A 27,980-nucleotide genomic window follows, 5' to 3' on the forward strand; every position below is an offset into this window, starting at 1 on the left:
AAGTCACAACGAGGAAGTACCTGCCAAGACAAGAAGCAGCGAAAGCCTGTTCGATTCACTTCAATCGTGAGTTTGACAATTTGACAAAAGTAAGTGACTTGTGAGAGAAATACCTTCATGTAACCGTAATCAAAATATGCTGTAATCAATATCTCAATTTGATTACAATCTGATGGTGTTATTGCCAAGCCAAGGAGCGGAGAGGCTGACAAGGCAGGATTTCATGGCCTTGCTTGAACGAGACTGGAAAATCCCACTGGAGGTCAATGGACCTTCCCATTGCCCTCCCCTCACCCACTCCGATTCCATGGCAGGCAGGGCGGTACAATTCCGGTGACAGTCTTATCATCAATTAGTCAAGGATAAGGTCGTCAGGGAAGAGATACAAGGAGAGAAGGTATCATAAAGGATAGAGGGAGAGATCGGGGTGGAAGGAGGCAGTAAAGGGTGTAGAGAGGCGGGGGGGGTGTGTAGGGAGGCAGAGGAGGGCACGTAGAGAGACAAAGAGGGATGTGTAGAGAGGCAGAGGGGGGTGTGGAGGGGCAGAGAGGGGTGTAGAGAGAGGCAGAGGGGGTGTGTAGAGAGACAAAGAGGGATGTGTAGAGAGGCAGAGAGGGGTGTAGAGAGAGGCAGAGGGGACGTGTAGAGAGACAGAGATGGGTATAGAGAGGCGAAGAGGGATGTGTAGAGAGGCAGAGGCGGGTGTAGAGGGGCAGAGAGGGGTTTAGAGAAGCAAAGGGAGGTGTGTAGAGAGACAGAGGGGAAGTATAGAGAGGCAGAGGGGAGGTGTAGAGAGACAGAGGCAGGTGTAGAGAGGCAGAGGGAGGTGTAGAGGGGCAAGGGGGGTTTGGGAGGACAACTCTGGGCGACACTCCTGAGTTGTCCTCCTTCGATAAGCATGTGAAAATTCCAATGCAGCATTATTTGACAAATCAGCAGACCAAAACAGGGAAGCAAGAAGCACTGACGAAAAGAAAGTGGGCAATGACAATATAACATAGTGACAGAGTCACACAATTTCAAAAATAGTATCCAATTGCAGAATATCCAGAGAGGCAGCAGTTAATGGAAAGGTGTCTTGATAAGGAGTGATCTGACTAGATACTGACAGGCCCAGCCTGCATTGTGTCAAATTTTAACTTTGGTGATATATAGAATGAAATAATATTCAGAAGAAGGACATTTGATCCATCATACCTGTGCTGGCTCTCTTGTAGAGCTATCTAGCTAGACTTGTATCTTATTCTTATCCCAAAAACTGTCACTCTCCCCATCACTCCTCACAGAATATTCATCTAATTCCCTTTTGAAAGGTGTCATTTATCATAACCACTCACTGTGTAAAAAATATTTTCTCATGTTACATTTGGTTCTTTTCCCAATCATCTTAAATTTCAATGCTCTGCTCACCAACGCTTCTGCCAGGAGAAAATTTTCCATAATTGCCATATCAAAACTGTTTATGCTTTTGATAATAGTATTTGCCAAATGGCGAGGGGGGTAGGGGATGGATATTATGGTTATTTATTTATTTATTAATTAGCGTCAGAATTATAAAGAGTTATAGAATCCCTATAGTACAGAAGAATGTTATTCAGCCATTCGGGTCTGCACTGACCACAACCCCACCAAGGCCCTATCCCCATAACCCATGCATTTACCCTAACTAGTCCCCCTGACACTAAGGAGCAATTTGTCATGACTATTTTTATATATATATATATAAAGAAAAGTATATATATAAAAAAAGTAAGGTCTGAGATACCTGAAGTTATAATCCAATGGAAAATAATGGCCAATCCACTTAACCCACGCATCTTTGGACTGTGGGAGGAAACTGGAGCACCTGAAGGAAACCCACGCAAATACGGGAGGAATGTGCAACCTCCACACAGTGACCCAAGCTGGGAATCGAACCTGGGTCCCTGGCGCAGTGAGGCAGCGGTGCTAACAACTGTGCCACCCTCCCTATTTCTACCCAGTCTAGTGCATGTCACTGGAGTAATCCTGGGATGACTAGCTTTGAGGTCTTTTAACTTCTCCCTAGCTTCTAAAAACCTTGACCTTAGGACCTCAGTACCTGCTCTCTGTGTTTCATTGGTTTCAATCTGTACCACATCTTCCCATTCACTAACATTCTCCTCAAAAATTGTCTCCACCCTCTCTATGAAGTCCTTTATTCTGGCACCAAGGAGGCAACATATCTTGTGGAACTCATGGTGACTGCACTCCTTCAGGTTATTGTCAATGCCGGTATTCTCCAATACAGGGTACCTGTTTAAGAGTGAAGGTTTAACTGACAGATCTGCATTAACCCTATCACCACCTCAACTAGAGTACTGCATTCACTTTTGGGCATCACGCTATTGGAAGGAGCTATTGACCTTGGAAGGGTGCACTGTTCACCAGACGGCACCGCTCCCCACCACCCCCCCGCCCCCCAACCCCATAACCCAGCCCTGCACTGTTCACCAGACACCTTCCCACTGCACTGTCCTTCCAACACCCCCCCAACCGTTCGTCCAATCCCTGCACAATTCACCTGAAACCCCCCCTGCACTGTTCACCGCCCCCTCTGCACTGTCCACTCCATGCCCGCACTGATAATTCGACCCTCTATCATTGTCCACCCAACCCCTTGCCACTATTCATGTGACCAGCCCCCACTGAACATCCAAACTCCTGCTACTGTTCATGTGATGTAGAGATGCTGGCACTGGACTGGGGTAAGCACAGTAAGAAATCTCACAACACCAGGTTAAAGTCCAAGAGATTTGTTTGGCACTAGCTTTCGGAATCTCAGGCTCCTTCATCAGGTGAGTGAGGACTTGCATTCACAAATAGATCATATACAGACACAATCTCAATTTACAAGATAATGGTTGGAATGTGAGTCACTGTCAGTGTGGAGGTTGAATGTTCTCTGGTGTCTGCGTGGGTTTCCTTCGGGTGCTCCAGCTTCCTCCCACAGTCTAAAAGATGTGCTGGTTAGATGCATTGACCTGAACAGGTGCTGGAACGTGGCAATAGGGAAATTTCACAGTAAATTCATTGCAGTATTAATATAAGCCTTACTTGTGACTAATAAGTAAACTTTAAAGTTCTACGGGGAATTGAACCTGTTGTCCAAACCCAGGCTGACCCTGAATATAACTCCAGTTCCAAACCAAATTGTCTTTAAAAAGCTTAGCCAGCCATTCATTTGTATCAAAGCTGCTTTCTAATGGTTCAAGCTGAAGGCACACCACCAACTAGTGGTGGTTAAAAATTGCCAACATTGTCCACACACTGGGAATGAAAAATAAATGGGAGGGACATAGGCATTTTGTGCCATTACTCAGAGTTAAGTTATCTTCATTGGGAATCTTTCGAAAACAGACTAAGTACTAACACAGTTTCCAAAACTGAGCTGCCTACACCCAACAAACAGTGGGCATATTCAGGCCAACACCCAGTAAATGTGCATAATCTGAAAATCAGTTTGTTGATGACTCCAATCTAAAGGAAGATGTTGTAAAATTCACCTTGTGACTGTTTTTCTGTTCAGCAGCATATAGATTACAGAACAAGAAGCTTCTGTCTGACAATGTCTATTTGTAGAGTAATTGTCTTCCAATTTCTCATTACCATTGGACATTCCACTAAAGAATGCTGTAAGTAATTGAATTCTATTGGATCTGTCTTTGTTGATTTATGTGAGAGTTTCTCCTTCTTTCTTTCTTGCACAAGGTGCAGAACGTAAATATAATGAACTTAACGAAGCCCTTGTGGTTGTCTCCTTGGCGTATGAGCTCCCTGAATGAGATAATGATTGCCTGCCCGAACAGGGAGTCTCAACTGTATTTATATTGAGTGGTGTCAAGCCTACTGATATTCCAGATTCTGCCCTTGTACCTGAAGCACCCTTAGGAGTGGAATTGAATTTGTAAATAAACAAAATCTAGTGAAGGGACACTGGCCTCTGAGGAGTTATTTCAATAAACATGGAAAACTTGTATTTCAGTTGGTGATCCTCCTTTCACCCTCTACTCCCACTTCTCTCTGCCCTGGTGCCTTTTCCCTGTACTGTTATGTTGGCAAGGAGGCTAATATTGGGAGTGGGGTATAAAACTGGCACTTCCACAAATTGCATGGGATCCTACCTGGCAATTTTGGTTAAACTGACTGTAGTAATCAGCTCCACAGGCAGTCCAGTCCCCAAATTTATCCCATTGTGATGTGTAGATATATGGACAGACAGTGCAACAGAGGTTGTGTAACTTCCCAAGTGACCTACGCAAGGGGTAATAAACACTAAACAAAACATCGTAAATGATGAATAAACCTTGTATAATGACTGCTAATTGCATTCCCTGTTGAAATTTTTATTTATTTTAAACTGAGAAGTATTGATGTACAGGAACACACAGCAGCCTGGTTCATTCCCTCCATCTTTGAGTTGTAAAGCAATGCTTCCGATAACACTGGGCACAGATTGTTTTGTTGGTGTCGGGGAGGGGTAGGGTGTGTTGGTTAAAGTGTTTGGGGATGGGCGTTCACTGGGATGGTACTGGAGCTAAAGTGTTAAACTGTGAGGTTAGGTTCTTTGAATATACATTGTATATATCTAAATGATATGCTTAAGATGATGAAAGAATTCAATGGGGTAAATGGAATCCATTTTATTCTGGTAGGAATAAACAAACATCCATGAAATTAAAGCTAGGCTGTTCAGGGATGATATGAGGAATCACTTCTTCACATTATTGGGGAGGCAGTGGTATAGTGGCATTGTTACTGGACTAGCAATCGTGAGAGCCAGTGTAATACCCTGGAGACCTGGTTTGAATCTCATCACGGGCAGCTGGTGAAATTAGAATTCATTTTTAAGAATCTGGTATTAAAAGTCTGATGATTACCATGAAGTAAGTGTCGTAAAAAGGCATCTGGTTCACGAGTATCCTTTAGGGAAGGAGTCCTTACCTCGCCTGGCCAACATGCGATCCCAGGTCCACAGCAATGTGGTTGCCTCTGAAATGGCCTATCAAGCCTCTCAGCAATGGGAATAAGTGCTGGCCCAGCCAGCGATGCCCATATCCACTGAATGAAATAAAAAAAACAAATGGTAATGGAAATTTGGAACTCTCCTCTCCAAAGCATTGTTGAAACTCGGTCAATTTAATATTTCCAAACAGACTTTTATTAGTCAAAGGGATTAAGTGTCATTGAACCAAGGTGGGGTGCCTGGGGTTAAAATACAGAGTGACCACGAACGGTGAAGCAATATCAAAGGGTTGATTGGTCCTTTCTTCTTAAGTGTATTTTACTTTTCTGTCATCACATTCAAAACGATTTCAAACCTTTTCTCTTCTGCGACCGTATATGTCTTTTCAATGCCAGTTGTTTTATTTCTCTCAACATTTGTAAGCTACAGATCTGTTTGAACTGTGAAGTAAAATTAGAGGTAGAATGGGAAAGGCCAAAGATGGTTTCATTAGAGCAAGATCCCTGTGGCACACTATTGGTCACAGGCCTCCTGTCTGAAAAACAACCCTCTACCACTACCCTCTGTCTCCTACCAGCCTGAGGATTTGAATGGTCAATATTTGTTCCTCTGTTTGCGGATTATCCAGGGTGGTTACTGAAATGTCAGCAAAGTGTGCAACATAAATAGCTTCCAGGGACAGTTGGAAACATTTCTCTGGAGAACATCCTTGAAATGATAGTCTGAGAAGCTAACCAGACTAATTCATTAGGAGACCTTGAATATGTTGCCTAATGGCCATGAGCCATTAGCCCAAATTCTTGTGGTGAATGTTCACAGCTAAAGAAAGTAATCATTAAGTATGTCTTGTGTTTGGCAGACCTTGCTGAGAACGAAAGGCATCTGGTTAACTCACTCCTCAGCACATTGCTGCAGAGTGCAAAGAATAGCGACCCTGATCCCGCTGCCTTCCTCACTCTGCGGCTGGCCAACCAACACAACCTGAAAGAGGAGAGGTGGATTCGACAACATCTGGCTGAGGCTGCTGTCAAAAAAATGAAGGAAGGTAAATGTTTGTCATTTGAAGAGACTGCTGGGAGTGAAATTTGACACAAGACGTGTTGAATTGCAACAACTGATTGTAATATGACTGCTCCATATTCGACATTATTAAAGCATGGAACTGAATATTGGGTGGGATGTATTACAGATGTCTGATGTATTACCGTCTGCTTTATCTCCAAACCCAATTCAAACTCCAACCCTGACAGCGCTGATTGTATTTGATATCATTTACATGATCATGACTAGCATATTGCTATTGATTATTGATTTGTTGATTGGTAGTAAATGGAATGATAAATGGAATAGTATCCCTATGGTGCAGAAAGAAGCCATTTGATCCATCGAGTCTACACCAACTCCCCGAAAAAGCATCTTATCCAGGTCCACCTGTCCTCCCTGCACTATCCCCACATAACCCCGTGCATTTATTATGGCCAACCCACCTAACTAACACATCTTTGAATACTAAGGGACAATGTAACAGTAATAGTAACAAAATGGAGGGTGGGATTTTCCAACCGCGCTCACCACAAGACCACAAAATTCCAGCCGAGGTCAATGGACATTTGCATGGACTTGTCCTGCCTGCTACCAATCTTGTGATGGGTGGGATGGGAAAATTCTGCCCAGAGACTGTGAAAGCCTTTAAAAGACTCACACAGGAGAATCTGAACAAAATAAGCTATTACAAGTTGTAATAAAGTTTGCTGTTGTAGATGTGGATGATATTCCTGATTGTGCTTCTCCTCCTTTTCCTGAAGGTGAAGATCTCTCCAGTGGCCTTACTGCACTCTACACGTTAGCTTTCAGATCTGCCTGCCTGGACCCAGCTGATATATCAGATGGACACAGCCGGATTGACCTAGTGAAACATCTCAATGACCGGTTAAAGCAGGAGACCCAAAGCCTAGGCATGTAGTGGAAACATAAGAGGGTTCAGTTGCAATTTTGACTGATGGAAGAAGACATTACATGAGAGAGTTGGCTCTAACCACAATGGGATTTAAGTATTTTTCAGAAATTTCTATAATGAAGCATAAGATTTTTGTAACCAAATAATTCCCTTCTCCATCAAGAGAGCCTCTTCAGTCTAAGTTTTAAAACACTGGCCCAGATTTTTCATCCTTGAGGCAGGAATTATAAAAATTCCTGGCTTGGCCCAACAGCCTCATGATCCTGCAAAGGTGGGATCTTCATGGCTGTTGGGGGATAGGCAGTGGGGGTTGGGGGGAGTGAGTTTGGGGTGGGATGGGCTGGTCAAGGATAGGATACATGCTGGAGTTGGGCTAGTCGACCCAGGAAAAGATTTGGAAGTAGCCAGCTGCAGAGGTGGTCTGTTCAAAAGGCACACCTCAATGCTGCAGCATTTTGTCCCAGTTAAAATAACAACACAAATGCCCGCCAGTCCTCAATCATCATACCCTCTCAAATTCCAAACCTTTCATATGCCCATGAATGCCACCTCATGCCCTCTACTTATCCTCTTTGTCTCCTCAAGCCCTCTATGCCCAAGTTCTATCCTTCCATCCACCCTCATAGTCTATCATGTCCTCAACATTGAAACATCATTCCTCCCACCTATTATGTTCTTTCGTGTTCCCCATGCCAAGTTATGGTACCTCTATGCCCACTCACCCACTATACACTGAGCAGAATGAGTGAACCTTATAGTGACAATGGGTTGGAAAAAAGTAGCTTTAAAAAATAATTCATTCATATCATTGTCTGAAATTGAAGAGGTCATTTTACTAGAAGCTATTCGGATTGGCGGGTAGTGACTAGTGGAGTGCCCCAGGAGTCGGTGCTGGGGCCTCAGCTTTTTACCATTTATGTAGATGATCTGGAGGAGGGAACCGAGTGTAGGGTGTCGAAATTTGCTGATGACACCAAGATTGGGGGAATGGCAAATTGTGCGGAGGGTGTGGAGAGTCTGCAGAAGGATCTAGATAGGCTGGGCGAATGGGCCAGGAAATGGCAAATGGAATTTAATGTTGGCAAGTGTGAGGTGGTCCACTTTGGTAGGAATAATGGTAGGAAGGACTATTACTTACGTGGCGAAAAACTGCAGCAGGCGACGGTGCAGAGGGACCTCGGGGTCCTTATGCATGAGTCGCAAAAACCCAGCTTGCAGGTGCAGCATGTGGTCAGGAAGGCGAATGGGATGCTGGCCTTCATAGCGAGGGGGATTGAATATAAAAGTAGGGAGGTCTTGCTGCAGCTGTATAGGGCATTGGTGAGGCCGCAGCTGGAGTGCTGTGTGCAGTTTTGGGCGCCGCACCTGCGCAAAGATATTTTGGCCTTGGAGGGAGTGCAGAGGAGGTTTCCTAGGCTGATACCGGAGTTGAGGGGGTTGAGCAATGAGGAGAGGCTGAATAAACTAGGCTTGTACTTGTTAGAGTTTAGAAGAATGAGGGGAGATCTCATTGAGACGTATAAGATGATGAATGGGATGGATAGGATAGAGGTGGAGAGACTCTTCCCGCTCAAAGAAGACAGTAGGACTAGGGGGCACAGCCTCAAGATAAAGGCGGGGCGGTTTAGAACAGAGTTGAGGAGGAACTTCTTCACTCAAAGGGTGGTGAATCTCTGGAATTCTCTGCCCGTTGAAGTGGTGGAGGCTGCCTCGCTAAATATTTTTAAGACGCGGGTTGATGGGTTTTTGATAAGAGAGGGGATTAAGGGTTATGGGGAGAGGGCGGGAAAGTGGAACTGAGCCACGACAGATCAGCCATGATCTTATTGAATGGCGGGGCAGGCTCGAAGGGCTAGATGGCCTACTCCTGCTCCTATTTCTTATGTTCTAATCAAAATGATAATTATCCAGCACCTTTAAAGTGCCAATAACAAAACCACAAACCCTGAAACCTTACCCTTGTGTAAACAAACATTGTGGGCAGATTTAATGTCCAAAGTTCGGATGCATGCCGGATCTGGAAGTGTACAAAATGGAATGAGAAGATATCAGACACGCATCCTGATGTCAATGCAGAGTTACATGATATTTCAGTTGGCAGATACGAGCATGAGTTGGACACGCACCTGCTGACAATTATGAAGTGATTTAAATGATTTAAACACCAGTTAACCTGGATTTTACATTGCCTAAGCAATTTTTATGTTGACGCGTGAGCAGCACTGCCTGGCAGCCAACCCGTTTTTGCCATTTTGTCATCCAAGAGTGGGATGAAAGGAGGCAGGAACAAAGGCAGGCTGAGTTGGGAGGGGTTGGCCTCTGTCAAAGCCTTCTTGGTGAGGTGGCACGGCCTCCTTTTGTTGTTCCTTGGCATGAATGAGAGTGTCCCCCCTGCTGTCACTGCCTCCACAAGAATGCAGGGCAGTCATCTGAGAAATTGGAGGCTTTTTTTTGATACTTTCATGGGATGTGGGTATCACTAGCTGGCCAGCATTTATTGCCCATTCCTAATTGCCCTTGAAGGGGTATTTTAAGAGTCAACCACATTGGTTTGAAGTCACATATAGGGCAGGCTAGATAAGGACAGCAGATTTCCTTTCCCAAAAGGTATTAGTGAACCAGATGGGTGTTTACAACAATTGACAATGGTTTCATGGTCATCATTAAACTTTTAATTCCAGATTGTTATTCGACTCAAATTTTACCATCTGCCACGGCAGTGTTTGAGACCAGGTCCCACAGCTTTACCCTTTGTCTCAGGAATACTAGTCTAAGGACGATATCACTAGGCTACTGCCCTCCTGATTTGATTTATTATTGAGACAAGTATTAACATACAGTGAAAAATATTATTTCTTGTGGGCTATACAGATAAAACATACCGTTCATAGAGAAGGAAACAAGAGAGTGCAGAATGTAGTGTTACAGTCATAGATAGGGTGCAGAAGTAAAGATCAACTTAATGCAAGGTAGGTCCATTCAAAAGTCTGAAGGCAGCAGGGAAGAACTTGTTCTTGGGTCATCGGTATGTGACCTCAGACTTTTGTATCTTTTTCCTGACAGAAGAAGATGGAAGAGAGAATGGCTGGAGTGCGTGGGGTCCTTAATTATGCTGGTAACTTTGCTGAGGCAGCAGGAAGTGTAGACAGTGTCAATGGATGGGAGACTGGTTTGCGTAATGGATTGGGCTACATTCATGACCTTTTGTAGTTTTTTGCGCTCCTGGGCAGAGCAGGAGTTATACCAAGCTGTGATACAACCAGGAAGAATGCTTTCTATGGTGCATCTGTAAAAGTTGGTGAGAGTTGTAGCTGACATGCCAAATTTCCTTAGCCTTCTGAGAAAGTAGAGGCGTTAATGAGCTTTCTTAACTATAGTGTTGGCATGGGGGTACCAAGACAGGTTGTTGGTGATCTGGTCACCTAAAATGTTGAAGCTCTCGACCCTTTCTACTTCATCCCTGATGATGTAGACAGGAGCATGATCTCCTCTATGCTTCCTGAAGTTGATGACAATCTCCTCATTTTGTTGACATTGAGAGAGAGATTATTGTCATGGCACCAGTTGACCAGATTCTCTATCTCATTCCTGTACTCTGACTCATTGTTTCATCATAGCCAGGGACTTCAATGGCCAGGGACTCCTGATGTGCCGTCTTGCCTGGAATGTCTGCCAGGTGCTATTGCCATGATGCAGATCTCCCTCTGCCTCCTCAGATGCCTTCAAAGGTTGCGGGCAGCCACCTTTAAAGTCCTGCCAGGTCACCATTGAACCTGGCGCCTGCCACAGTCTTACCACTGTCAGCCTCACAGACTACCCAGACACATTTCACACTGGCAGGCAGTTAATTGGCCAGCCAGTGTAATATTACGTTATTTCCAGTAATGTGGCCACTTTCCTCTCCTGTCCCCCATGTGTGTAGTCATACCTAAAATTCTTTGAAATTGATAGCAGTCATTGGAGTGACTGAGCAGTTAATCAGGCAACCTTTCCCTGGGGTGCAGCTGTTCAACAAGCCTGCTGGATGTTTGGCCTAACAGCCAAGCCTTGGCTGAAAGTCCAGACAATTATTACTCTACTAGCTAAGTATTAAAGAGTGTTTCAAAGGGTTGCAGGACTGTAGGAGCTTACAAAGATAATATGATACAAGGCTACAAAGGGACTTGTAAACAAGGCTGAGAGTTGTAAAATTGTTTCCGGGGGTTTGCTGTGAGTAAGGACATGGCAATTATTTTAGATACCTTCACATTTAAATTAGATTCTCCTTCGATCAAGAAGGTGCACAATCTGCTTTATGGTAAGGAAAACAGTATAATGCACCAGGAGCTAATAATTATGTTGGATTGATTGTCTTTTTTTTTATTTCGTTCTTTGCTTTTAACATTTTCTTTTCCCACCTTTTCTTTACTTTTTTTCCATTTCTTTCTGTTCTTCATCTTTATATCTTTCTTTCTCTATCATTTTTCTTCTTTCCTTCCTTCTCTCTTTCATCTCTTTAGCCCTCGCCTTTCTCATTTATGTGCTCCGCATTAGTTTCTTTTTCTCTCATACACTGGGTGGGACTTTATGGCCTCACTTGTCCCGAAACTGTAAAATTCTGTCCGGGGTTAATGGACATGGTCTGCACCTTGCCTGCTTTGATTCCCATAGTGGGCAAGATGGTAAAATTCTGGCCACTATCTCTCTAGCATCGGAATAGCTCTGTTTCAGTCTGTTATTTCTATCTACATTCTCACATCGCATGTCTTGTTGATTCCAGAGATGAGGCGGTTAGCTTATGAGGAGAGGTTGAGTAGATTGGGTCTGTACTCATTGAAGTTTAGAAGGCTGAGGGGAGATCTTATGGAGACATATAAGATAATGAAGGGGCTAGACAGGGTAGAAGTAGAGAGATTATTTCCACTTAGAAAGGAAAAAAGAACTAGAGGGCACAGCCTCAAAACAAAGGGGGATCAATTTAGAACAGAGTTGAGGAGGAACTTCTTCTCCCAGAGAGTAGTGAATTTTTGGAATTCTCTGCCCATTGAAGCAATGGAGGCTACCTCATAAATGTGTTTAAGTCACAGGTAGATAGATTTCTGATCAATAAGTGAATTATGGGTTGTGGGGAGCAGGCGGGTAAGTGGAACTGAATCAGCCACGATCTTATTGAATGGCGGGGCAGACTCAAGGGGCTAGATGGCCTAGTCCTGCTCCTATTTCTTATGTTCTTATGTTCTGTCTTGAGTTTTGTTTTGTAACTTTATTAGTTTAATTTCAACATTTCAAAAATATCTTTCACAAACTGCAGCAATTATATGTTTATATTGTTTACTTTTTCCTTTCAAATGTACTTTTAATATTGTTGAAAGCTCATTCTGCTCAATGATTATTAGCTTGACTTGACTGTTATGCTGCAATTAAACATCTTGCTTCAATCTTACAGAATTGAATCAACAGCCTCAGACAAATTACTACCAACTTACCTTAGCAATTCTAGCACTCTGCATAGAAAAACAGCCTGTCTCTGATTACGTTGTGGATGATCTCATTAAAAGAATTATGAATTTCAAAGCTCCGTTTATAAAGGTTTATTCTGTTGGTAAGTATGATTCACTGTAACTGTCATATAATAATATCTGATAGGTACTTTAAAATTTAATCATGGCCGTTTCTCAGATGTTGATGGACTTGTTCCTGTTCTTAATCCCAGTGACCAGTAATCTCTCTTCAATGTTATTTGATTCCTGTGGTATCTTCCATTTTTTAGATTTAGCTAGCTTCACCCCACATACTATTCTTGGGATACAAAGGGGAAGGAATGAAGCCTCCATTGTACAGAACTTTGGTTAGTTAAATTCATGCTCTTTTCCCTTGTCCACAAAGAAAGTTTTCTAACAATCACCCGCTATAAACAAGCTGTACTCCCAAAATTAACATCTGTAGAATTCAAGGGAACTGAATATCAAGCAGGGCATGTAATGGGCAACTAAAGTGATATTGTGGTTTTGCACCCAGTGCATGTCCAATTTTACCCTACTGTATGTGCAGTCAGCTCCCAATCTTTAGGCTTCAACATCATCACGCTTTATATAAAGCACGCTTTATATGCTCTGTCTGAGGCCAGAACTCTCCATTCACCTGACGAAGAGGGTAACCCCTCGAAAGCTTGTGAGAATATTATCAAATAAATAGGTTGGACTAAAACCTGGTGTTGTCAGACTTTTTACTGTGTTTACGCCAGTCCAACGCCGGCATACCCACATCAGTGGAAGAAGCCAGAGAGTGGTTGTGGAGGATTGCTTCTCTGAGTGGAGGTCTGTGACGAGTGGTATGCCGCAGGGGTTGATGTTGGGTCCATTGTTGTTTGTCATCTATATCAATGATCTGGATGATAATGTGGTAAATTGGATCAGCAAATTTGCTGATGATATAAAGATTGGAGGTGTAGTGGACAGTGAGGAAGGTTTTCAAAGCTTGCAGAGGGATTTGGACCAACTAGAAAAATGGCAAATGGAATTTAACGCAGACAAGTGTAAGGTATTGCACTTTGGAAGGACAAATCAAAGTAGAACGTACAGGCTAAATGGTAGGACTCTGAAGAGTGCAATTGAACAGAGGGATCTGGGAATACAGGTACAGAATTCCCTAAAAGTGACGTCACAGGTGGATAAGGCTCGTAAAGAGTGCTTTTGGTACATTGGCCTTTATAAATCGGAGTATCGAGTATAAAAGTTGGAGTGTTATGGTAAGGTTGTATAAGGCATTGGTGAGGCCGAATTTAGAGTATTGTGTACAGTTTTGGTCACCTAGTTACAGGAAAGATGTAAATAAGGTTGAAAGAGTGCAGAGAAGGTTCACAAGGATGTTGCCGGGACTTGAGAAGCTGAGTTACAGAGAGAGATTGAATAGGTTAGGACTTTATTCCCTGGAGTGTAGAAGAATGAGGGGAGATTTGATAGAGGTGTATAAGATTTTGATGGGTATAGATAGAGTGAATGCAAGCAGGCTTTTTCCACTGAGACTAGGGAAGAAAAAAACTAGAGGAGATGGGTTAAGGGTGAAAGGAGAAAAGTTTAAAGGGAATATTAAAGGGGGGGTTTCTTCACACAGAGAGTGGTGAGAGTTGAATGAGCTGCCGGATAAAGTGGTAAATGTGGGGTCATTTTTAACATTTAAGAAAAACTTGGATGGGTTCATGGATGAGAGGGGTGTGGAGGGATATGGTCCAAGTGCAGATCAGTGGGACTAGGCAAACAATGGTTCAGCACAGACAAGAAGGACCAAAAGGCCTGTTTCTGTGCCGTAATTTTCTATGGTTTTCTATGGTTCATGGTTAATGACTTGTACATAAAATCATAAAAAATGTGTAATTGTAAAATGTAAAACATAATTTTTTTATTATAAGTTATATTACCAGCCCTACTAATATATGTGTTGATTATTTGCTTCTTCCTTCATTGTCTCACTATTAAAGGTCTTTATTTGACCAATCTGGCTGATTTCCAATAATGCAGTAATTGATTTAGCTCTTGAAATAGCTTCTTATCTATCAGCTTCTTATCAGTGTTAACATAAGATGGCTTCATTACAATGACTACAACTTAAAATAAGCTGAAAGGTGAAATTACACTAAAACTATTGATTTTGAAACTGCCAACACCAGAGCTATTTGGTTTCCCACGACACAATCTGTTATTGATGTGATTCTGACCCCCCAGGCAGTATCCATTATTGGGATGCAGTGACATTGTGATGTTAGAAGGTGGGCCTCTGACCATCCAACATCCACCTACTTTCTTACTCAAACAGTTCGCAATGTTCACCTTGCAATGTTGAGGGGTATTTCTATAGCTTATGGTGTCAAACATACATAAGTAGCTCAACGGGAATAAAATGTTGGGCGTGGTTTATATTGGGCAGAGAATCCAGCACTCAGCTACTTCAACCTCTTCCATCATTCAGTTAAATAACCGTTCATCTATACCTCAACACTGTTTTAACTGCCTTAGCGTCATATCTCTTTGAGAGCTTCACCAGCAAAAATCCATTGATTCTTTGAAGTTTTAATTGAGTCAGAATTCCTAGATTCCTCATTTACTTCCAAGAGACTACAGGCAGAATTCTCCCATCCTGATCACCTTGGGTTTGGTGGTGGTGGGAACAAAGAATCTAGTGGGAGCCAAAAAGTCGGAAACATGAAATCGCGTTGCAGTTCTCCCAATGGTGGGTTGGTCTTCCCGCTTGTTTATTGGGTGATCAGCATTTGCATTAACTTGCATTTCAGAATCACAGAATCCTACAGTGCAGAAAAGGCCCTTCGGCCCATTGAGTCTGCACTAATGCATGAAAGGTCCTGACATGCATACCTAATCCAGCTTGCAAGCACTTGGCCCATAACCTTGAATGTTATGTCGTGTCAACTACTCATCCAGGTACTTTTTAAACGATGTGAGGCATCCTGGCTCCATCCTTTCCCAGGCAGTGCATTCCAGATCATCACCACCATCTCAGTAAAAATGTTTTTCCTCAAATCCCCCAGCCAAACCTCCCACCCCTCACTTTCAACTTGTGTCCCCTCATAACTGACTCTTCAACTAAGGGGATCAGCTGCTCCCTATCCACCCTGTCCATGCCCTTCACAATTTTGAACACCTCAAGCAGGTTGCCACGTCTGGGGTTGGAAAACTATTGGAGAAGATTTTGAAGCAGAGAATCTGTGCCCCTGACTATGGAGTTCCCTATGACTATTGCTGTTCTACACTTTAATCCTCCTTGCTGAAAAAGAGAGCCAGTCATGGTACCACTGCACTAGCCGCTGTTGTGTTTTCCTGCCGTAGAGGGCATTTTCTCCCAACAGTATCCAAAGCAATATACCTATTAGAGAGGGGGACAGCCATCTCATGAATGCTCATTAAAACATCTGGCATCCCATCAAGCCTTTCAATCTTGCCAGGCTAGTCGGTGTCAAACCTGATTGTTAATGAGTGGCGAATACAAGGTTCTCAGTTCATTACAGACGTTGGAGTGAGTGCAACAACTTTCTGACACTGTGCTACGCTGCTTCTGATGTGCTATTTAGCACTCTGCTGGGGCTGACTGGTTCCTGCCTCCATCTGCATGCCAAGCTGGTCTTCATAGACAGCATTATACTGCTGGACCCAAGAACCCTCATGTGTTACTGAGTCCGGAGTTGGGGAATACAGGGGTTTCCTTGCCCCTGGTACCACAGCAGTGTTTATCTGGACTGCGCTGTGGGACTCATGATGTTAATGCAACAATAGTGTGAGGTTTAACTGGGATGGAATGTGAGGTGGGGCTAGGTGTGTTGGCCTGATGAAAACAAGGAGGCTGTAGAAGAAGGGGGGAAGGGCAAGGGCTCATGATGGCACACAGAGAAGCAAGGAGGTGGAAGAAGATGAATAATGGGATACAGAGGGAAGATTGAGGAGAGAGAAACTGGACCCTGACATGGCTGCATGAAAAACGCACAAACACGGGGATCAAAGGGATAACGCATTCTTTACTGGAAGGGGGTAGGTGAAGACTCCAGATACAGTGAGTAGAGATGCAAGTGGAGCATAGGTACCAGGCAAGCGATGGGCATGAGGGAGGGTATTTGAATTGAGCACCAGACTTTGTAAGGCTGATGGCCTTTTCCCTCTGGGTTGCTGGCATGGTTTTGTGAAGACAGGTGGGCTGGAGTGGGTGATATAAATGTGCTGGACTGGTGTTTAAATGTGGCGTTGGAATTTCAAACATGTCAGCTGATGGCAGCTGCACAAATCAGCTTCTGGCCCACTGGGAGAGGCGGAGAGGAACTTGCCTCTGTTTAATGAATGAGGTTCCAAGCACAGAATCTGGTGTGAGTTGTTGAGTTTCTGGCCAGTGGGATTAGCGCTGCCACAGCTGTCCACCACTGCACTTAGTCTCAAAAATGGAGAATTCCACCTACACCTTTGGGCCTGAGAGATACTTAAGCGCAGGTTTGGGTTCATACTTGTCGAAAACATCATGAACAGCCACAACTACCTGCACATGCATTGTATTTGAAGGCACTGGTTAATCAATATAAATATTATTGTAACTCCTGTTGCTGGCGTCAACCTCAGCTCATCAAAGTCTGGGACTGTTTAAAGTAATGAGGATGTAAGCTCTGCTTACTGTTGCTGAATGATTTCTTCACTATAAGGATTCTATGATTTTACGACTATGATACAGTTTTTGCAAGCTGGTGTCTTACAACTCTGTTGTTTACATTTCTAATTCATTGACATAAAGCATTTTAAAGCATCTCACTTTGAGCAGTCACTGGTCTGACAAACTGAGATTGACACTGCATTTACCCATGCTCAGCAAGTCCTTCCCCTGGTGTTGTGGCACTAATGGTACAGCCTTTAAATCTGTAGGGCGGGACTTTAACTTTGAGCGATACTATAAAATGCACCATCTTTTATACGCCCCATCCAATTGTGCTATCCTTTGAAGTAATTGGAAGAGGATATGGGATGTGATGTACAATGGATGGCTAATTCAGTTCCACCTGCTTTATACCATTGAAGTTATTTCCATTGGATCTGACAACTTTTGAAATGCATCTTCAAAACAAAAAGATGTAATAAGAACTGTTTGAGATTAGTAAGTGAGTTAATTCTTTATATGTTGTAGACACAGCCTCCATGTCTGTACTTGCTCTAAGCTGTTTACATCGCTCCCTGATCAATAAAATCGCAAAACTTGAAATTGAGAAACCCATCGTGCAACTTCTGAGGGAACTCCTTGGGAATAAGCAAGATGATGGTACCATTGGAAATATCTACAGTACAGGCCTCGCTGTTCAGGTTAGTTCAAGTGGAAAAATATATCTAAAACATAATTAACCATGAAAGTTTATTTGAATGGCAGTAATATGCAGCCATTGTTTGGAACAGGAGAACACGCGGCACAAACTTGGCTATATTTAGGATCCGTGGACCAGGGTGAGAGAGTGGGTAGTTCTGACAGGCAATGATAAAATGGGCAGCGTAAATTAGCTGTTCATCATACACCCTGCTCAATTTCCCCTTCCATTGACTTTAATAAATGGAGCTGGCTATATAACGGAGGGCTAATTCCACATCTCTCATTCCTCACCAATAATTGGGGTTAAAGTTAATTATCTGAAGTCTAATTGCTTCAAATGACCCATCTTTCAGTAATCTCTCGACAGTTCTTTCAGAGTACAAGGCAACTATCATGACTATATGATATAAACAAGTACATGAAACTTAGAAGGATACTTGCGCAACAGATTACGTTAAGCATTGAAGAGATCTTGGCCTAGTGATGTCCTTTTTAATTGGTTGTCTCTGTCTTGCTATCCTCGCAGATTATTTATTCCCATTTTCTCTCCAAGGCTCGTATAGTGCATATTTCAGCTGATGTACCCCAATTTCCTCAGTTACCTTCCCACGTACTATATTCTGCATCTGTACTGTTTACTATGTGAAGCAGTTGACTACAAGTGGGTCATTTGAGCAATCAGCAATGTCACTTCATTAAACATTCCAAAAAAATTGATCTTACTGTCTCACTGTAGGCACACATTTTCTGTTGTATTAAATATTTTTACAATTTTCTTATAAAATGCAACTGCTCATTGTGCTAAAACACTGTGGGAAGTTAAACTGGCCAAAGGTTGAAAACAGGTACCAAATGGCTGCAGTGGATTTCTTACAGTTTTTGTCCTCACTGCCGATTTACCAGAATTTTAACTTTTCTTGAGCAGCTCAGAAAACAGGCACCTTGAGGATTAGCAGTGCTGATTAGATGCAGTTTTGTGGATCATTACATGTAGATTTCATACACTCACTTTCCGCAGGGTGGGGAGTATGTTGGTTGGTACATTGCAGCACATTGTACGGCAGCTCAGGGACTGAGGTAGAGCACTGGAAATCCTGGTGGAGGGGATTTTGAGAAGGAGGGAAGTGCTGTATGTTTAGGGAGATGGATGCCTGCTTGCCATCCATGTCCACTCTCTCTCTCTCCTGCAGTAGCTGGTTTTACCCTGCTTGATCTCACGTCCTCTTTCACTATTTGTCCAGACCAATGGGATCTCCTAACATGATGCCCATGTCCACACATTTGTTTTCCTCTAATGATTCCTATAAGGTGCTTGGTAAGTAAAATCCTCAGAGAATTTCCAAAGTAAATGTTCCAAAATACTGATAAATTTTGATAAAGTGTCTAAGAAAATCTCCAGATTTGTTTCAGAGAATCTTTTCATATCTGGGAATTTGGCCAGAGGCCTTAAAATCAATTTTACTGTCACGCATTTCCACCAGAGCTTCCGGCGGTGACTGCCATGGTGAATCATGGCGTAAAAATGATTTGCATCCTGCTAATTAGATGCAGATAAAAATTTGACCGCGTTCTTCCTCCCAAGCCCGATTCTCCGTTACACCAGCAGGAAAACACACCGGTGCAAAACATTTCCGGAACAATGTGGTTGCAAAAGTCTGGACCCTGCTTTATAGGCCCTGCTCAGATCATGGGACATCCCAAGAGAGGTTTTTTTGGAGGCCTACAGCTCCAGACCCTGGAGAAACACATCATGCAGCGAAGAATGGGCTCTTCATGATTTTGGTGTCAACACGAAGCAGCCCTCGGGATGTGGGGGATGGGGGCGTTCCCCATGTAGCAAGCTCCTCTTTCCATGATGTCAGAGTGGCTTTGAAACAGCTGCACTTCCAACACCTGCCATGATCTTTGCCACCTTCGCTAACATCAGTTAGAAAATCAGTGCTCGCCAATCTCAGGTAAGTTAGTGTTGAATATGGGGGCGGATGAGGCAGGGAAGGATTGGGTGGGGACAGAAGGTCTTAGAGTGGAGAACAAACAAGGGGCTGGAAGCTGTGGAAATTAAGGGGAGCTGAAGGTGGGGGTGGGATGGGGTGGGCTGAAGATGTTAGTGACGGTGAAGCTGCCAGGGTGATGAAGATGTTAGTGAGGATGAGGATAGGGTGATGAAGATGTTAGTGAGTGTGAGGCTGAATGATGAAGATGTAATAAGGATGCGAATTGGGGTGATGAAGGTGTTAGTGAGGATGAGGATGGAATGACAAAGATGTTAGTGAGGGTGAGGATGATGAAGATGTGAGGTTTTTTTAAGTTTATTAGTGTTACAAATAAGCTTACATTAACGCTGCAATGAAGGTATTGTGAAAATCCGTTAATCGCTACACTCCTGTGCAGGTACACTAAGGGGTAATTTCAGCTTCCCATCCATTAATTCTGTTTACACCTCAGACATTCTCGCTTCCACCTTCTTCTGTTAGGAAAAAGATACAAAAGTCCACAGTCACGTACCAACTGACTCAAGAAAAACTTCTCCCCTAGACCTACCTTGCATTAAGTTGACCTTTCTCTACATCCTAGCTATGAATGTAACACCACATTCTGCACTTTCTCATTTCCTTCTCTATGAAAGGTATGCTCTGTCTGTATAGCGTGCAAGAAACAATACTTTTCACTGTATGCTAATACATGTGACAATAATAAATCAAATCAAATAATTTAGCATGGCCAATACACCTAACGACTTCAGACTGGGAGGAAACTGGAGTACCTGGGGGAATACCACACAGACACTTGGGGAATGTGCATAGTCCACACAGACAGTGACCCAAGTCGGGATTTGAATCTGGTCTCTGATGCTGTGGCGTTAACCATATGCGGATGAGAATGTGGTTAATAAAGATGTTACAGTCATAGAATCCCTGTGTGCAGATGGAGACCATTCACCTCATCAAGTCTACACTGACAGAGTTGCTTACTCAGGCCCTCTTCCCCCCACTGGCCTCCCAGCCCTGCAACCCTGCATTTTCACCATGGCTGGTTCATCTAACCATATCTTTGGACTATGGGAGGAAAGTGGAGCATCCAGAGGAAAGCCACACAGACATGGAGAGGACATGCAAACTCCACACAGTCATGCAAGATCAGAATCAAATGTGGGTCCCTGGCACTGTGAGACAGCAGTGCTAATAACTGTGCCATTGTGCCACCCATGCGTTAGTGAGGGTAAGGCTGGGAGGGTGATGAAGATATTAGTGATGGTGGTGAAGATATTAGTGAGGGTGACCTTGATGCACGCACATGTTTTGAACATAACATCGGAGAGCAGGCAGATGAACTGTTCCAACTCGCATGCCACTTTGTGATGGCATCTAACAGCTCTTCCTGAGGCTCCGCTGCCTTCTGTTGATGCTCCGCATATGTTGGAAGGTTGATTCCAGAGACTCATCATCCAACTGCGACCTCACAGATGCTTCTTCCCTAGATGTCCTCTGAGAACCGGGAAGCTCGGTTGAAACTGCCCCCTCATGATGCTGACAGGGTGACCACCAGATTGTGAGGCTCCTCTCGAACTAGCTTTAAAACCTACTGAAGTGTGTGTACTTAGCTGGTGGAGAGTGCGAGTAAGCACTGTGATGCCTGTAACATGTAGAGTTTTTCTCTTCCACACCCTCTATGCTCCTTTCCTGGGTGGACTGGGAATGGAGACCTCTTCCTTTGAACTTAGTGTCTTCCTGGAGGTGCCTACATGCAATAAAGGAAAGTGCAAGTCACAGCGTTAGTTGGAGGCACATTTGACCCTCAGGTTTCAATTGAATGGAGGAATCCTTACTAGGTGGATGACTAAGGCCAATCTCCCCATTGCCAATGGCTCTGTCCTGCTCAATGCCTGGAATCTTCAAGGCTCTTTCCTCAAATTCAGTGAGGGACTTGAGGCTTGATAGACAGCCTCGGGCCTTCCCTCACTTGCTACAATTGTCTCTCTTAATCAAAGAAAATGCTGTTGCATGCTACATAGGTTGGACAATTGCATTTCTCAACAGTCCTAAGATAGCCCACCTTCCGTGTCGCAAGTCATCACTTGTGCGAAATGGGCAGAGATTGTGGACCAGTTTCCTCCATGGAGACTTTGAGGTTGTCTCTACAATGTTTCCTTTGGCCCTAAAATGAATCGGCTCTTGGGCATTACTCTGAGAAGAGCACCTGTTTGGATCAGTTTTGAATCATGCATTCTGACTACATGCCCCATTCATTTCAGCTGACGTGAGGTTATCATTATCTCTATACCTGGCAGCTCTGTGTCTTGTAGAGCTTGTTCTTGTACCTCCATTTGATTCACAAGATCCTTCTAAGAGAGCACTGATCATCTTCTTCCAGTACCTTTGCTTTGGCATCCATAAGTTGTCCTTTGACAGGTCAGAAACCTGAAATTTTCTGTGTATGTGTTGTGACTGTTGTTTCGTTTCTGGAGCTGTCACAAACAAATCCAACATCCAACATCCACCTGACTTAACTATAGAATATGTACTGTGCACATCTTTCCAACCCCTATTCCTAACTATCATGAGCCTATCAGGGACAAGTACTTTGATCTTGCATGGTACCAGGTTGCCTTGAAATGTGATTTTGATGGGGAGGCGTATTAGTTAGCACATGATCATTTTCAGTGCACAGGATGAGGAAGTGTATGTTTTCAGGATCAAACTTTCCAACTCTATGCTTTTCAATGATATTTGGCCAAAATCATTAAGAAGTATCATCTTTGTTGGAACAGCTACCAGAGTTGTACCTAGATTGGAATAGGTTTCTTCACATGGACCCTTCATCTCCATGTCACTGTGTTATGAAGGTTTATGGAGGCACCACCTGTAATTTGGATCCATGCCGATTGGAGAAGTTAAAACCAAGATACATCTGCTTCCTTTGCTGGAGAGTTTCCTGACTTAGTTCAGACTCAACATTACTCGAATGCCCCCAGTGTCCCAGCCATCCTCATTTACACATGTACAAATATGTGTAACAATGTAACTGCCATTAAACCTTAACAATGTAATTAAAAAGGCATTGACACCAACCTCAACTTCATCCCACACAAAACATCTTAACACTGTGTTGCCTGACTGCTTCTTTGTCAGGTGTTATGCCTGTATGGGCATGAGGATTACAAATTTTTAAAAACTATATTTGAAGGTTGCATTTAAAAACATTGAACCGATTTGAAAAAGACTGAATGTCAAAATGACTCCAAACTACCAGACAGGTTTGTGGATTAGAATAGGCTTATCTTTCAGCAGGGTACAGACAATCTTGAATTTAATTATGGCTCATTGTGGCCTTATCCAGGAGAAAACAAAGCTCTTTATCATCTCATTGTAAAACCACAAATGAAAAAGATGTCAGCATGCTAATTTAAATAATTGCAATGTCTTATTTGAAAGATGACTTGGCACTTAGAACATAGAACGTTAGAACATTATAGCGCAGTACAGGCCCTTCGGCCCTCGATGTTGTGCCGACCTGTGAAACTAATCAAAAGCCCATCTAACCTACACTATTCCAATATCATCCATATGTTTATCCAATGACCATTTAAACGCTCTTAATGTTGGCGAGTCCACTACTGTTGCAGGCAGGGCATTCCACGCCCTTACTACTCTCTGAGTAAAGAAATTTGTACAGGATCACATGAGACAATGGCCATCTTTACTCCTGTTAAGACATAGCAAACTGCTCCAAACTAAGTCAGATCTTCTGTATAGGACCCCAACTCAAAACTTCATCAAGTCTGGGAATGAAGGGCCAACAAGCACAGTTATCAAACTGCTGTAATCTCCCAGGCTAAAGAAAGGGCAACCTACCATTCCATAAAGATAAAATCGTCTCTCCTAGTTACCTGGTTCCATCTTCAAGCTTACTTGTGAAACCAGTCTCTGGCAGGACAACTAAAGGAGTCAGCATAACTGCTGAGACATCTCTGCAGTTTCAAAGCCTTCATTTCCAACAACATAAAAATACAACTATGAAATAACAGCTTACATCAAAACAGATTGAAATCCATTAAGTTTTTATAAGTATTATTTGTATGTCTTTACTTGTACATAATTTTGTGGTGTGTGTGTGTGTGTGTGTGTGTGTGTGTGTGTGTGTGTGTGTGTGTGTGTGTGTGTGTGTGTGTGATATGGGCAAGAGAGTGAGTGATAGCTGCTTTGTTTAATAGCATATAGTGCAAGTGGGCTTGAAATATAAACTAATCTTTTCCTTTTTAAAGACAAAATGTTTATTGTGGGGTTATTTGAATTGATTCACTTACATCAAGGTTAAGAAATGCACATGTATCACATACAAAATAAATGATCGCAGGCAATAAAAGATAGCACCTTAAAATTGTCCATGGTGATCTGCTTATTTTGTAGATAGCCTCCACATCTGGAGGTTGTTGCCACTATTTGTAACCTGTCGATGCAATTGATAACTGTAGCTCACCCAAACCCAGCTCTATTTAAAGACTGTGGGAATTTTATCCCCTGTCAAATTCATTCACATTGGGTCTTTGACTTACTGAATTATTTTGAGTGTCTTATCATATTTTAATGTTATGATGGTTTGTTATTTTCAGTGTTGTTTGTTTTATATTTCAGGCTTTGATTGCAAACCCGGAATTGACATTTCTGCAATTCAAATGTTCAGATTATTTGGAAAGATTGATCAGTGAAATTCCTAAGGGAACATTTGATAATGTGCAGAGAATTTCCCATGTCGTACCAGCTTTGGAAGGCCACACATATTTGGATGTCCAAAGCCTTGATTGTGCATCTGATCGTGGTGAGTTTGCAAAATCATAACTTAAAACTACAGAAAGCAGCTATGAAAATGATTTTCAGAAATTCAGAAATGGCTGAAGACAATGGACACAGCAAAATCCATGTAGCTCATAGCACCCCTGCTGTAGCACTGAATACTTAGAACATAGAAAAACTACAGCACAAACAGGCCCTTCGGCCCACAAGTTGCGCAGATGATATCTCTACCTACTAGGCTTACCTATAACCCTCAATTCTGTTAAGTTCCATGTACTCATTCAGGAGTCTCTTGAAAGACCCTATCGAATTTGCCTCCACCACCACCGATGGTAGCCGACTCCACTCACCCACCACCCTCTAAGTGAAAAACTCATCCCTGATATCTCCTCTGCACCTACTCCCCAGCACCTTAAACTTGTGTCCTCTCATAGCAACCATTCCAGCCCTTGGAAAAAGCCGAGAATCCACCTGATCTATACCTCTCAACGTCTTATACACTTCTATCAGGTCACCTCTCATCCTTTGTCTCTCTAAGGAGAAAAGATGGAGCTTCCTCAACCTATCCTCATAAGGACTGGCAACCAATCCAGGCAACATCCTTGTAAATCTCCTCTGCACCCTTTCAATAGCTTCCACATCCTTCCTGTAATGAGGCGACCAGAACTGAGAACAGTATTCCAAGAGAGGTCTGACTAGGGTCTTATAAAGCTGCAACATTACCTCCCGACTCCTAAACTCAATCCCTCGGTTGATGAAGGCCAGTACACCATACGCCTTATATTTATATTTATTTATGTCTTATACTTATATTTCAGAATTAGTTATGCCCTTAGGCAAAACTGCTCCAGTAGAGCTCTGACAATTTGACAATGTGGAAAATTGCCCAGATCTGTTTTGTGCACAATAAAACCCCAAGAAATAAGATAAGACATTATGGACGGTACTATTAAGTGGTATTTATTCGGCAATAACCTGCTGACTAATGCTCAGTTTGGGGTCCTCTTGGGCCACTTGGTTCCAGATCTTTTTCCAGCCTTGTTCAAAATGGACAAAAGATTTGCATTTAAGAGGCAAGGTGCAAGTGACTGTTCTTGACCTCAAGGCAGCATTTGATTGAATTCGGCATTAAGAAATCCCAGCAAAGAGGCATCTCTTTTGGTCAGCAGTAAGTGGCAGCAGGATGTGACTGTGAATGAGGCAGGTAAAGGGACCAAGTGGTGGTCCACAGACTTTGCAATTTTCAAACAGGTTTAGGTGCTCACACCTTATGTGGACGAAGGTCTGCAGTGTGGATGAGCAAACTGGTCATAGCACCTTGGTAAAGGAAGCGGTTCATGCATGAGGGGAACAAATGGGAATGTAGGGGTAGTTGGGACACAATCATGAGGGGGATTGACACTGTTCTCTGCAGCAAAAAAAACAACCACTAGCTTTCAGAGCACTGCTCCAAAAGCTAGTAGCTTGTGCTACCAAATAAACCTGTTAGGCTTTAACCTGGTGTTGTGAGACTTCTTACTGTATTTACCCCAGTCCAACACTGGCATCTCTGCATCATGGCAAAAAAACAAGACAGCTATGTTGCCTGCTTGGTGCCATCAGATTGGAAAAGAGCAAAAAATATCCTCAATTCAAGTTGGAAATGAGTCAAAAAACAGGAAAGTATAAGGCAATTAGCTTGATGACTGTCATGGGAAATCATAGAATCCCTACAGTGCAGAGGGATCTGCAACAATCACTTTATCAAATTTGCCTTCTGCAAATTCAAGTGCAGCATGTCCACAGGCTCTCCTTTATCACATTAATCCTTCAAATTAATTCCCCTCCAAGCTACACATCATCCTGATTTGGAACTATATCACCAATACTTCACTGTCATTGGGTCAAATATTTAGAATTCCCTTCCGAAAGGCACTGTGGTTGAAGTGATGGTCACATCCCATGAATGCAAAAAAGGAAAAGAACCTAGGTGTCAGGTGCCAGTTCTCTCACATCTGAGTCAAAAAGTTCTGGGTTCATAGTCTACCTTGAACATAAAATCTGAAGTGATATTTCAATGTAGTACTGACAGAGCACTGTGCTATTGGAGGTGCTGTTTTTTGAAAGAAACATCACTCAGTGGTGGGTATAACAAATGCCATACCACTATTTTAATGAAGGGCAGGACTCATCCCTCAACCAGCACCAAAAACATGTGATCAATTTATCATCTCATTGCTGCTTTTGGGAGTTAGCTGTGTGAAAATTGGTTATTATATTTCCTACATTGCAATAGTGACTATACTTCAAAAGTACTTCAGAAATTGTAAAGTGTTTTGAGATGTCCTTAGAGCTTTAAAGCCGCTTTATAAATGAAAATCTTTCTTTTCTTTCTTTTATCCATAGTAGATTGTGATTATGCTTTAAAATAACTCACTGCAGTTAATTAAGTTTTCATTACCTAAGGCCTGACATATTGGAAGCTTATTAACATATAAATTATGAATTGAAAACAATATTTTTTTTCCTCTCTCAGATAATCTGCTTTAGGAAAATAAAGGCTAAATGGACATAGCCCAGGAGCTGGAAAACTGATCAACGTTATCACAAAATGTGTAATTGTGCTTTCTAATCCAATTAAATACTTCCTTAGAAAAATACTTCACAGGCCAGGCTCACAAAATCTCTTCTATATGTTATTAAATCTCCGTCTTGATTTGCAGTAACTTCACTATTAATTTAAGTATTGAAGAGTCTCTGCAGTGATGGTTAGGAATTTGGGGAGCTACTGAGATTAACAGTTAAATGAAAACAAAATAACAAACAAATAACAAGATTAGCTGGCGTCTAGAGGAATAATGAGATGTGATTTGCCCAATAACAAGATTAGCGGGCATCTGGAGAAATTGAGGTGTGAATTTCCATACCAGAAAAACTGTCTACCAAAGATCAATGGGGCTATACAAACGATAACTTCTAAAGGCAAGGAGTTTGAGAAATGTAGACAGCCAAATCCACAGTGTCAAATATCAAAGAAACTGAGCAATATAACTCCTAGCATCCTCACTGTGGAAGTGCCCGTTTTCTAGCCAACAGACAGAGACCTGTTCCATCTCACATTTAGACACCCCGGCAAATTGCAGATCTTCTCCTCCAAAAGACGCAGTCTTGTGCCTTTGCTCAACCAAGAAAAGACGTTTGTCCAGACGTGGTCATCTAAGCTGTGTTGTGTGATAACTATTAGCTGGATTTGACTAAACTGGATGCTGTTTGGGAGAAGTGGTGTCTCAGTGAGTTCAGGGAAAGTGAGTTTATTTTGAGAACAAGAGGGAATTTCAGATAAAATGGTGTGTTTAGTTATTAATATACTTAGGCATCACCATGTATTTTACTCTTTTTTGTCATGTGTTTTTCTTTTTTGTTACGTTAATAAATATTCTTTATGAAG

General features: G+C 42.6%; 1 protein-coding gene across 1 annotated transcript; it reads left to right on the forward strand.

Moving 5' to 3' along the window:
* The first annotated feature begins 2 nt into the window (after window positions 1-2).
* Window positions 3-27,980, forward strand: LOC145350571 (cobalamin binding intrinsic factor-like). The gene is made up of 8 exons (XM_080199770.1): window positions 3-89; window positions 3,548-3,653; window positions 5,844-6,029; window positions 6,790-6,939; window positions 12,367-12,522; window positions 17,589-17,761; window positions 24,395-24,578; window positions 27,069-27,980. The coding sequence occupies exons 2-8, from the start codon at window positions 3,587-3,589 to the stop codon at window positions 27,080-27,082; spliced, it is 930 nt and encodes a 309-aa protein (XP_080055896.1). The 5' UTR covers window positions 3-89; window positions 3,548-3,586; the 3' UTR covers window positions 27,083-27,980.

The sequence above is a fragment of the Carcharhinus amblyrhynchos genome, chromosome 12, assembly GCF_965287045.1.
Source record: "Carcharhinus amblyrhynchos chromosome 12, sCarAmb.v2.hapA, whole genome shotgun sequence".
Lineage (NCBI taxonomy): Eukaryota > Metazoa > Chordata > Chondrichthyes > Carcharhiniformes > Carcharhinidae > Carcharhinus > Carcharhinus amblyrhynchos.